General features: G+C 45.3%; 1 protein-coding gene across 7 annotated transcripts in view; it reads left to right on the top strand.

The window, feature by feature from the left end:
- Positions 1-1,669: 1,669 nt before the first annotated feature.
- The window catches only part of Rbfox1 (RNA binding fox-1 homolog 1), a 365,784-nt gene continuing 355,787 nt past the window's right edge, over positions 1,670-11,666 (top strand). For 2 of the 7 annotated variants that reach the window (XM_023711320.1, XM_023711325.1), the window contains exon 1: positions 1,670-1,865. In XM_023711320.1, the coding sequence (XP_023567088.1) occupies positions 1,767-1,865 (99 nt within the window). In that variant the 5' untranslated portion in view covers positions 1,670-1,766. The remainder of the gene's footprint in view (positions 1,866-11,666) is intronic. The other 5 variants (XM_023711316.1, XM_023711322.1, XM_023711324.1 and 2 more) reach the window with 5 other exon arrangements.

The following is an 11,666-nucleotide window of genomic DNA, read 5'->3' as shown; positions in this document are numbered from 1 at the left end:
AAGGCAACGACCTCGAAAGATACTGTTTGGACAGCTGACTCTTGTGTTGAAAACAAAACAAAACAAACTGAAAGAAAATGGAATCACTAGTCAAAAAGCTTGATTTCAAAAATATGGCTACTATTCCTGATCGTGATTTGACTATGGGCAAAATTTTTGTCTTTCTTTTCTTTCCACCACGAGGACGGAGGATGAGCTACAGTGCTAATATTTTCTTTTGATTTGTAGATCACATCGTGTTTTATTGATAAAGACTAACGAAATCTGCTAATGAATAATTATTACTTCATAAAATAAAGGGGAGGAGGGAGTCTGCCTGCTAGAGCAGAATGTTAATTTGGTCAAGGAGGACTGGCCAGGCTAGGATTTTTTTTTTAAGTAAAATAAATAAACCATTGTAATTTGCTCGCTGCAGCCCACAGAGTAAATGTCTTATCAGTAAGCGGCTTCCCCGCCCTACGCATTTATAATTTGAGAAGAGAGGGAACCGTAGGCTGGGAGAAGCCCCCTCGCAGTCACCCGCGGAGCTGGCGTGTGAGTCCAACAGGCTGGATTTCCAGCCAGCACGGGTGGATTCTCCCATTGAGTGGCTGGACTCGGCTGTCTGCCCAGTCACGGCAAGGCCAGAAGGAAAGCAGCACCCCAGCGCCGCGGGGCCTCCAGCCTGGGCCACCCGACCTGCCCAGGGGCGCAGACCCCTCCCCAACACTCTCACCCCTGCTCCTTGGCGACCCGAGTCTGAGCGCTCTAGCTTCTTACAAAGGGGAATCCCTTTCCTGTGTTTATTTGCCGACCACTCGGGCAAACAATCCGCCTTCCAATCCTCTCTTCCGCTCCTGGCCCCAGCGGGGCAGTCCTGTTAATGGGCCAGCTCGCCTGGATGGTGGCGGGGCTTCGCGCTCGCCTTCCCCGCGGAGATTTTTAGCAGGCACAATTTAAATTTTGGTGAATCGTTAAAGGAAAAAAAAAAAAAAAAAACGAGAGAAAAGGAAAGAAAGAAAAAAAGGAAGTGAGGAAAAATCAGAGAGAGAGAAAGAAAAACCCAGAAACCTTCCCCTGGACCCATTTGACAAATGGGAAACCAGGCAGCCTCAGCACAGACGGAGTGAGCCTCCCTGTGAGTGACCTCTCTCTCTCTCTCTCTCTCTCTCTCTCTCTCTCTCTCTCTCTCTCTCTCTCTCTCTCTCTCTCCCTCCTCTCTCCCTCTCTCCCTCTGTCCTTCTCCTCCCTCCCTCTTCTCTCCCCCCTCCCTCCTCCCTCTCTCTCCCTAGCCTCACCCCCTTCTATTCGGTGTCTACAGGAGGGCATCTTTGCCCCTCTACCTTTCATAGAAGTTGCCTTTGCTCGTTCTTGTCCCCTTCCCCGGGGGCGTGGGGTGCAGTGGGGGACACCTTCCACTTTAAAGGAAATCGAAACGCAGGCCCAACAAGGCAGCAAAGAGGTGCAGCTTCGAAGGAAACCAAGTAGTTTCCCGTTTCTCCAAGACTCTTAGTTGGAGACTGCTGAAGGCTGCTGGGATCTAGCGAGCAAGCGAGAGAGCTAGTGAGCGGAGGCGAGGCAAGGCAGGGACAGACTAGCCAGGGAGGAGGGACTCGGGGTGCGGTGGGGGGAGGGAGGCAGAAGAGGAGTCGGAGCGCGAGAGAAAAGAGAGCCGCCGGGCTGTGACTTAGATTGTAGCGACCAGGAAGGAAAAAAAAAAAAAAAAAAAGCAACGTGATTGCTTGCGAGTTTCCCCACTCGTGCTCGGCCGGCGCCAGAGAGACACCATGCAGCATCCTCTGACGGGGGCCACCTGCGTGGCGCTCCCCAACGTGGGCGCGTGTCCCCAGCTATCGTGCGCCTTGACTTTTATGTACTTACAGCAGGTAAGGCGCGCATCTCCGCTCGGCGGCTGCTTGCCTGCCCGGCCAGACTCGGTACCGCAGCGGCGCTTTCTGCCTTTCTGGGGTCTGGGGAGGGGCTGGTGCGTTTGGACAGGGGTAGGGGTGCTCTTTTTGGTGGAGCCCCGACACCCCGTGCTGAACATTTTTTTCTTCACCTGTCTGAATACTTTGAACGCTGAATTCCAAGCTCGGGTACCTGAGAGTTTGAAATAGAAACGTGCTATTTTTTTCTTTCTTTCTTTTCTTTAAGACTTAAACTCGCATCTTTCTCCTGGCAGAGCGTCCAGTGGCAATCCGAGTTCAAGACCCCTTTGATGTGGAGAGTTTGGATCTCTCGGAGGCTTTCTAGGTGTCTGTAGTTTTCATTCAGCTGACTTAATAGGGAGTGGAACAAAGAGTACGTGTGTGCGAAGTATTTTTGTTTTCTTAAGTTTGCCTGGGGTGGTGTGTCTTCAGTAGGTCTGGGAGCACATCAGCGGATTTCACGAGTGTGTCAGTCTCAGAATCTGCCTTCAAACTCCTGGTCCAGTGTGGTGATGGAGGTGAGCTGGGGGGCAGGCTGGCTTTGCTGGCATGTGCAGATGTTGTGTTTGTTTGATCTCCCTCCACCCCCAAGTGGTCTTGCTGGGGGATTCTGCTGATCTATTCAGTGCACATTTCAGAAGCTTTAGGGAGACTTGGTCTGCATTTCTCTGGGTGTCTCCCTGGGGCGCTCTGTTTTTCCTTCTTTACTAGAAGGGCTGCTGCCAGAGTTGGCACTTGGCTTGGGAAACAGCTCAACACTACCCCTTGGGGTGACAGGCCAGCTCTGTCATTGGGCAGGGGCTGGGAATGTGCATTGGCAGGGAGAAGGGTTTTGTGATGCAGATGGGAGTCATTTTTCCTCCCCAGGATGCCCTTCCTGGTCTACGAAGTTCATAGTGACTATAATCATTTTGTCTGTTTTTCTGTTCGCTTCCTTTAAGGGTGCCATTTGTTAACATGTATGTATTTGTGTATGAACGGACTTCCTCTGCCAGAGTTGAGAGTGGCTTCTCACCCCCACCAAGATGTGCAGTTTCAATCTGTGTTGTAGCAGTGTGTGTATTCATAAAATGTCAAGATTCTGTTTTGAACATTTGGGTGATTTGTTATCAAGTTGGTTTCCTCCAGAAAATATTTCTTTGGCGTATTTTTTTTTTCGCAAGTTTTTTTGAGAACAGCCCTTTACAACATGCCCCTGGAAACAAATTGGTTTATTCCTTTAACATACAGTTTTATTCCATTCCTCATTTAGTAAATCACGCCTGGAAACACTTCTCAAGCATGTATTGATAGCATATTATATGATTCATCTGCTTCTACCATTTCTGTGCCTTTGCTGCGAATGTATGTTAAATATGTGCATGTGTTTTACATCAGTAACCCACCAGAAGAAAATCCTAATGAGCATTTCTACAGATGCTAAGCCTCAGTTGGAATGAATCAAATGATTAATATGAGTTGATCTTTTGCTTCTTAAATTCACTTTTTTCATGGCATTTATTAATCAGTTGGAAAGGCCTTACCCAGCAAACAGAATGCTATAGATATGGAATATTCTCACAGTTTCTTTGTGTGTTATTTTTATTTAATTCAGCTATATTTCTGCCTTCTGGGTTGGTGGGAGGAATTGCTCATTTAGGTACAACTTAGGGAAGAAGGTGATGACTTTGAGTGAGAGGTCATTCTTGCCATGAAAAGGATATGTATATAGAATAAACACAGGGGTTCTCAGCATCTGCTGGGCAGTCTCTCCCGGGAGGGAAAACACCCTGCGGTGGAGAGGGGTGGCTCAAAGCAAATGTTGGCAGCCATAACAAATATTTAGAAGTGACTAAATCAACATTGCAGTTCCATGTGAAGCGAGAGGGAAGGTGGGTTTGACATGTGCTTTGGACTACACTCCCTTTTTGAAAGAATTTGTAAGGCTTTCGGTAAAAGTGATCATAACATGATGCTGTGACATAACCTCACACTGGTTTGTGCATGGTGTGGTGTGTCTTTTCACAGAGTTTCACTAAATGTCTGAAGTGTAGGATAGGGAGACATTTATTTTTGCAAGTTTTATTTAGAATCCAGGTTTCCAGCCATAATGGCAGAAGGCCCACTATCAGAGAGATATACTTTGAGGTCACTTCTGCTGGCTATTATGGTCATGATAACTTGTTTTGACATCTCTCCTATTATTGCTTTTATTTAGTAATCTGGTCAGTTGACTGATTAAGACTATGAAACAGTTCAGTTTAATCTCCACAAGCTACAGACTACGCATCTCCATATATATCACCAGTATACCGTTTTTCTATTATGTAGCTATAGTTACTATTATAGTCTAATCTAATTTTAATGAGCAGAGGACTAATCTATGTAATCAAACTATGTTGATCAGGTGACTTAATCAGGAAACATTTATAAGTAACAGTTTCACTGGAAACATTTTGTTTTATATGAGTTAGAAAAAAACATATTTCAGAAGGCTTTGTCATTCAAATGGCCCATCATATATGAAGATAATTAAAACAAAACAATCTTATTTTGAATCCTTTATCTTGCTGTTTTAAAAATGTACAAGTTCTGATCTGGAGTCGCTCCTTCTTCACTGAAATATATTTTCCTGGAATAAAGTTTCACATTGGGCTTATATCTTATCTAATATCTAAGGAAGATTACTTCATTATATGCTTTCTTTCCCTCAGTATTGACATCCACGCTCTCTTCATAAATTTCTCAGATCTGTCCTTAAGACAAATCATAAAAATAAAATCAATTGGGATGTCTTACTGTCCAAGTGTTCTCCCAATGACTGAGTAAAAACAATGTAATCCTTTTGCCTCAAATCACACGTACTCCAGCCACTGAAGAGGCAACTTGCGCACTTACTTTGTTTGATTTCTTCCATTTCGTTTATTTATATTTCCCCGTTGTTTTTCCTGCAATTGAAATTTCTTTCCTTCCCAATATGTTTTTCGCTCTTAACTTCCAAGATTTTGCTAAGGTTCGAAACTGCAAGATGGCGTGATGTTGAACAATCCCTTTGGCATCAGACCATTGGATCTAATGATGTCATCACGCTGTCACATACACATGCGCACACACACAGCGTGCATCTGTAGTACTAGATCACTTTCCAGTGGAAGGGGCAGGTGATCACTGTTGCTGTTAGCTTTAATCTTGCTGCTCAGGGAGAGTCTCTGCTGCAATCCCTCAGCCTGATGTTTTGCGGTGGCTTTATTTGGTGTCTTCTTTGATGGGGTGTCTTCTTTCCACAACTGAACTTCTAACTCATCCTTCCAGAGCAGAATCTTCCCAGAGTTACAAAGTGGGGCCCATCTAGATATTCTTGCTCTGACAGGAATTTCTAAATACTAGTTCCAAACCTGGAGTCTTATAACCAGTGAGGTCATAAAGAAATATGTTTTTGTTTTCTTCATAGAGAATAACAGAACACAGACAGGCAGACAGACACATGCACACACCACACAAATCTATAGGTGTGTTTCTACCTTGAATCATGGAGAAAAATCACAGGGCATCTATCTCCTGGTCGGGTATAGTGAGGCCACTGGGAAGCCAAAGATGGAGGTTTACAGTCCGTGCAAGCTGCATGTCACATTGGCCTCAGAGCTGAGCAGTTTACTGAGTCCCAATTCCCTAAAAACAATCAGTAGCACTTTAACTTAGCTGTCCCTCCCTCCAAAGCACTGTCAGTGTTTCCCTGTTCTGTTCAAAGAAGACTTCTCCTTCAAGTCCTTTTCACTCCAAACCTTTTTAATCAGCCTAAATTTAACAAAAAGTCAAATACTTAAAATCCACATTACAGGGGGAAACAAGGGCCCTCTAAACTGGGCCATGCCACTGTCAATATCCGAAGATTGGTAATTTTTCCCACTTAATGATGATCCATGTGGTTTGTTTTAAATAGTGAAGTGGTTTGTACAAAGGGTAATTCCTGGTAAATGAAGCCATTGCTCACCATGGACATCTTCAGATCGAAAGCAATTGAGCCGAAACCTGCATATCAACCCTTTCTGTCTTTAATTAGAAAGTGGTTCTTGCTGCAGAGTCACCAGAAAAGCAAGCTCTCACATGCAGACTGGGATTGTGCAGGGATCAGCTCTGTGCACCAGCCATGATTATGAATTTGGGAAACATTAGTCAGGCCACAGCCATCATGCCTCTGTGGGAAGGCCCAATCCTCTTTGCAGTTACTTACCTTGTGCTACTTACTCAGTCTGATGATTTATACCAGGACAAATGGCATTTTATCACATTCTTTCTTCTTGGCTTAATCCTGTGTTGATTTATTAGATAGTGCCGTGGATCCGGGTAGTCAATTGTGTCAATAACGTAGAAAAGAATTAGGATCGATTATCTTCACGTCTGAATTGTTTAAAGGAATTTAAGGGGCTGGCGTGAGCACGTTTCCAGGCCCAAGTGTCTGTGTCATGGAAAATGTGTCCCTCTGTGTCTTTCTAGGGAAAATTCATGTCATAAGTCAGTTAATTAGCCAAACTTTCTTGTTTCCCTGATCTTTTCTAATGAGATAGGCAAGAAAGGATGGCCCGACTGTCATCAGCTACACGGGCACCGTATTACAGATGGGCAAGGCCTGTAGTGTCCCCACTGCAAGAACCTCCAGAGCGGCAGGGATTGCACACATGCCTTCCTCCTGTTGACTACAGGGCGACTTGAGTTGCCTTTGTGTTAAAGCCACATAAATCAGTGTTCACTGGTGAGAACAAGCCACTGTGCCTGTGCAGTCTTCAGTTTGCACCACCGAGCTCTCTGCCTGCTGTTCTGTGCCGGTCCATGTCAGTGCATGCAACTGGCCACTCTGCATTTGCCCAAGTGGAGAAAGCCCATGTCATTAGTGCTCATGCGCCATCTGTTTTTCTTACAGCTGGTCCTTGAGTAATCGTCGAGTAGTTGATAGACTGAGGGTAGACAATCTTTTTTAGAGTTTTCTGATTCATTTAACCAGTTGCTGTGCCCCAAGATGAAACATAATGCTTGTTTATTCATATTGGCTGGGTAAAAACAGTGTCGTTTGTCAGGCAAATCATCATCTTCTGGCAAGGAAAGAAATTGCAGCATTGTAAAGCAAGATCAGATTGGTGCCTCGCTGCCTGGGGGTGGGGTATTGGTGAGGAGCAGGAGGTATCTTCCCCAGAAGGATGCAGGACTGACAGGCGTGGGTGTAATTGTTCCATCTGCAGAGACCTTTTTAATGGACAGGGAGAAGTGTCCCAGTGTGCTGTTTAATTCAATTAAGAAAAGCAAAGAAAGTTCCATTCATCAATAAAGTTTCCTATTTCCGGTGCTGCCAGAGAGAACTTTGCAGGGCTGGGTGTTGGCCCGTGGCTGTCTGCATGATGTGACTTACCTCATCTAGCCCTGTTGAGAGGGGCTGTGTCAGACAAGGTCACTTCATAGGCACTATAGCTCAGAAGGACTCTGGTCCTTCCACAGTGCTATGTGCAGATCCACTGGGAAAATGAGCGGTGGCCTTGAAGGCCTCCCCCATTGTGCAGAGAAACTATTAGGGAGAGGGCTTTCCTAAGAATCCCAAAATTCAGCAGCCTTTGTATACTCTAGGGTTAAGGAAGTGTTTTTTTCTGGTTGGAGCACCCTAGATCCTGAAAGGATGTGGGGAATGGGAATTCTGCTGCTATTTCTGATTTTCCTGATACATTGCAGTCCTATTTGATTCTGAGGGAGAAAGAGTGAAAGAAAACTCCTACCTATTGTGTAGAATCCCAACTCTAACTGTTCTCTTGCTAAATGACATGTTTTATATTTGAGAAACACTTGCTTTGCTTTGTCCATCCTGCTAGACTGCAAGCAACAAGATGGTAGAATTGTGTCCATTCCCTTTTACTCTGCCCAAAATACTAAGGATGAAGCCACACAGATAGATGATAGATAGATAGATAGATAGATAGATAGATAGATAGATAGATAGATAGTTTTACATGGTAGTTGTTTAATTAAAAAGCAATGAATGAATATTTTTGGAGAGTCTGCAACCTCAAGCAAGGTGAGGTAGTGCTTACACTCATTTTTAACCTACATACAATTGTTCATCTGCTCATTTATTGGTTATGTGATTTGTTTCCAGGCATTGTGGCTAGATGAGATGGTATGTTAGAAAAGGTGCCTGCTGCTACAGGGCTGATGTCCCAATAAATGGAGAATGGAAATTCCAAAGGACGTGGGCTAAGTAGGCATTTGTGGGCCATGGGGCACACTGCAGTAAGTGGAGAGAAGTGGCGGAAGGGCAGAAGAGCTGGGGAGGAGGTGGTGTTCTCCTGTCCTGAGTGTGCAGCACCAAGCTGAGGGTGGTGCTGTAAGAGGGGAGAGAGGCAGGGATGGGCCTTGTCTATAGCAGAGGGGTGTGAGGCTCTGTAAGCAGTGCAACTGGGTCCTGTCCTGGGCTTTTTAGTCTCTAAATAGAGTGGGCTCTTTTTGTGTGTTCTAAGGCCATGTTGAAATGAGGGGAGAGACAAAATGAAAGGGCCGAAATGAATTTTCCCTGAACAAATAAAAAAGAGAGAGAGAGAGAGAAAGGAATTCCAAAGTTGCTGAGAAGCCATTGGGTGTTTGGAGTCAGACTTGAGGACAGAAGGCAGAGAAAAGATTTAGATCAAAACCAAAGAGTACCATTCATCACAGAGAGCCAGAGTACCTTCTGGCACCTTTGTCACAGCCTAACAAATGTGCTTAACCAGGGGCATGTTGACCTGGGTGGGACTGGGATACAGCTCAGCAGCACAGCATTTGCCTGGCTAGTAGCGTGAAGTTCCGAGTTCCTTCCTAGTATACACACCCCCCTAAAAAACTTGAGCCAGTTTCAGTGATGCAGATCTATGATCCCAGCATTCAAGGAGCTGAGGCAGGAAGACTGCACATTTAGAGCCAGCCTGGGTAACTTAGCACCTTTTGAGACCTTATCTCTCTCTCTCTCTCTCTCTCTCTCTCTCTCTCTCTCTTTGGCAGAACCAGGGATTGAACTCAGACCTTTGTACTTGCCAGGGAAGTGCTTATTCTACTGAGCCATCTCCCCAGCCCTGAGACCTTATCGTAAAGTAGAAAGAAAACGGAAAGCTGAGGATGCAGCTCAATGTGAAAACCCATATGCACCCCCTCCCAAAAAGGAAGGGCACATTAAGATGAAAATAATCAATATGTCCTAGTGTTTTACTCCCTTCACAGATTTAAGCATCTCCTTCCTTATTTTGCCACCTTCTCACTATCATATTTTCTATCTCTTTAATAATTTTTTTTTTTTTTTGGCGGAACCGGGGATTGAACTCAGGCCTTTGCACTTGCCAGGGAAGCACTTATTCCACTGAGCCATCTCCCCAGCCCCCTCCTTAATAATTTTAATTTTTACTTTACATAAAAGCAGACTTTCTCAACCCCCCCCCCAAAAGCTCCAAATCTCAGCAGTGATATCATTTTTCCAATATACCTGGAAACCCTTATGTCCTCATCCCTGCCTTTTCATCCATTCAGTGTGTGTGTAACTCCTGTGAGGATTTAGCCTCCCCGCTAGATCTCCAGGTAAGCAAAGCTAAGGCCGCTGACTTCGCAGATGGCTCTTGGCTTTGTTCAGCTCTGTTCAGCGGCATGAAATATCAGTGTAGAGCCTCACTTTGGACAACACGGGCTTGGTCCATTGGGTTACCTGGGCACCCTCAGCCATGTCTGGCTTGGCATTGCTCCTTCTTCCCCCGATCTAGTTGTTAAATTCTTTGCATCATTCTCTCTCCTCTGCTGGGTCAGAACCCAGAGCACACAGTGAAGGAATGACAGCACCCTCCTGCTGGGCAGGGCCTGACAGCTGTGTGAACAGCTCATCCCAGCTTGGGCTAGGAAGTGCTCCTGCCCGGTTCTGATCCCATTCTCTGTACTGAATTTCCACACACAGAGCGAGAAGTACAAAGTAGGCAATGGACCCTGTGAGAAGCATGAAGAAGGCTGGTATGCTCCAGGAATGGAATGATTCTTTTTTTTTTTTTGTAGAAGTGGAAACAATATAAAAAGCTATAGGCTTGATAGGACTCAGATTTCTCATGATGAGAAAATGCATAAAAAGTCTTCATTTTAATGAGCTTTTATTGTTTTTGGTGTTTGCCCAGGATTCACCCCAATAATTAGATTCCTGGGATCAAAGATCACCAGCTAATGTCCCAGTCCTTGCTTCTGCCTTCCACTACTCTGCTGGAGTCCAGGCCTGGTTTGAAGTTGGCTGTTGAGGAGAAGTGAAGAGTGAGAGATGGCCTCATTCACAACAGCAGTGGAAATGAGTTGAATCTGGAACAGAAGGGACAGTGGGGCCGCCACATTGTGTATCCATGTGTCTATCTCAGGTTGCCCTTCAGAATTCAGATGAGAAACTGAGTCTCCTTAGAACCACAGGGTCTCAGCTCCTCACCCCCAGACATACCTTTAAAAAATCAGGTGATAGCTAAGAGTGGTGGCACAAGCCTGTAATCCCAGTACTCTGGGAGATGGAGGGAGAATAGCTGATTCAAGCATCACCTGGGCAACTTAGTGACTGAATGACAAAAAGGGTTGGGTATGTAGCTCAAGGCGAGGGCCCTGGATTCAATTTCCAGAGCCCCTAAACTAAAAAAGGGTAGGTATTTCCGGAGAAGTTTATAAGACAAAAGTCACGAGCCAAAGGCTTGATCCCAGATGTGGCAGGCTTGATCCTGAGCTGAGCCACCTGACTTGAGAAAGTCACTTTTCTTGATTCAGGGCCTTGATTGTCTCTGTAAAGAAAAGGAGGAGTATGAATTTCATAATGTTTCTGATGAGATAAAGAGTAGTACAGCTCAGGCTCAGGCGTAGTGAACAGCGCTTGCATGTTTGTAAAAGAAACCAATGAATGAAGGAAAAGCAAGATCTGCTTGAGGGAGCTGGAAGCAAACCTTCATTTCTCTGTCTCTCAAGTCAGCATGATGCATGCAGCCATCACCTTCCAAGCGCTCTTGGGTCCTCAGTCCTGCCCACTCAGTGCTGTCCTCCCCTTGCCTGTGTGCTGTCATTCCTGCTGGTGATGTTGGATGGCAATATGTCTGCACAACTCAATTAATGCTTCATGGCAGGAGGAGGGAAAATAAAAATCGTCTTGCTCTTGTCAGTAGCAAAGTTATTTACTTTCAAAAGCTGACAGAATCACACTGTAGGGGCTTCATTTATTTCTATTCAGAATGTCATTATTCTGCGATGCTGGGAACTTGGGCACATGTCGACATTGATTCCCATAAGTGCTCACATAGCAAGGGCCTGCTACACTGTGGATTGCCACCCACCAGAGTCCAGCGCAGCCTTCCTGGGCCCGGGAGACCTGGTACAGGCACTGGCACTGGTGCCTGGCCAAATGCTCCAGCTTCGAAACAGACTGCCCAAGCTGACAGGTGCATCCTCACATCCTGCAATCTGCACTGGGATCGCAGCATGGTATCTGCCACCTTCTCATCTGTCCTCTTTACTTTGAAGTAAAAGAATGAGGCATGAGACTCCTAGTTCCACACCACACCTCATCTGGGTCACTGCTGGAATTTCTGGAGGCATCAGTGTTCCTCCTGGACAAGGTTCTGCTTCTGGTCTATCCATTGTCTGTACTTAAACTTGCTGACAGAGGCTCTCTCACTCAATAATCTGTAAAACACAATGCAATTCTTTCTTCTTCTTCTTCTTCTTCTTCTTCTTCTTCTTCTTCTTCTTCTTCTTCTTCTTCTTCTTCTTCTTCTT

This window comes from Octodon degus, unplaced genomic scaffold, assembly GCF_000260255.1.
Source record: "Octodon degus isolate 3935 unplaced genomic scaffold, OctDeg1.0 scaffold00021, whole genome shotgun sequence".
NCBI classification, from domain to species: Eukaryota; Metazoa; Chordata; class Mammalia; order Rodentia; family Octodontidae; genus Octodon; species Octodon degus.
This window is presented reverse-complemented; position numbering and strand designations above follow the sequence as displayed.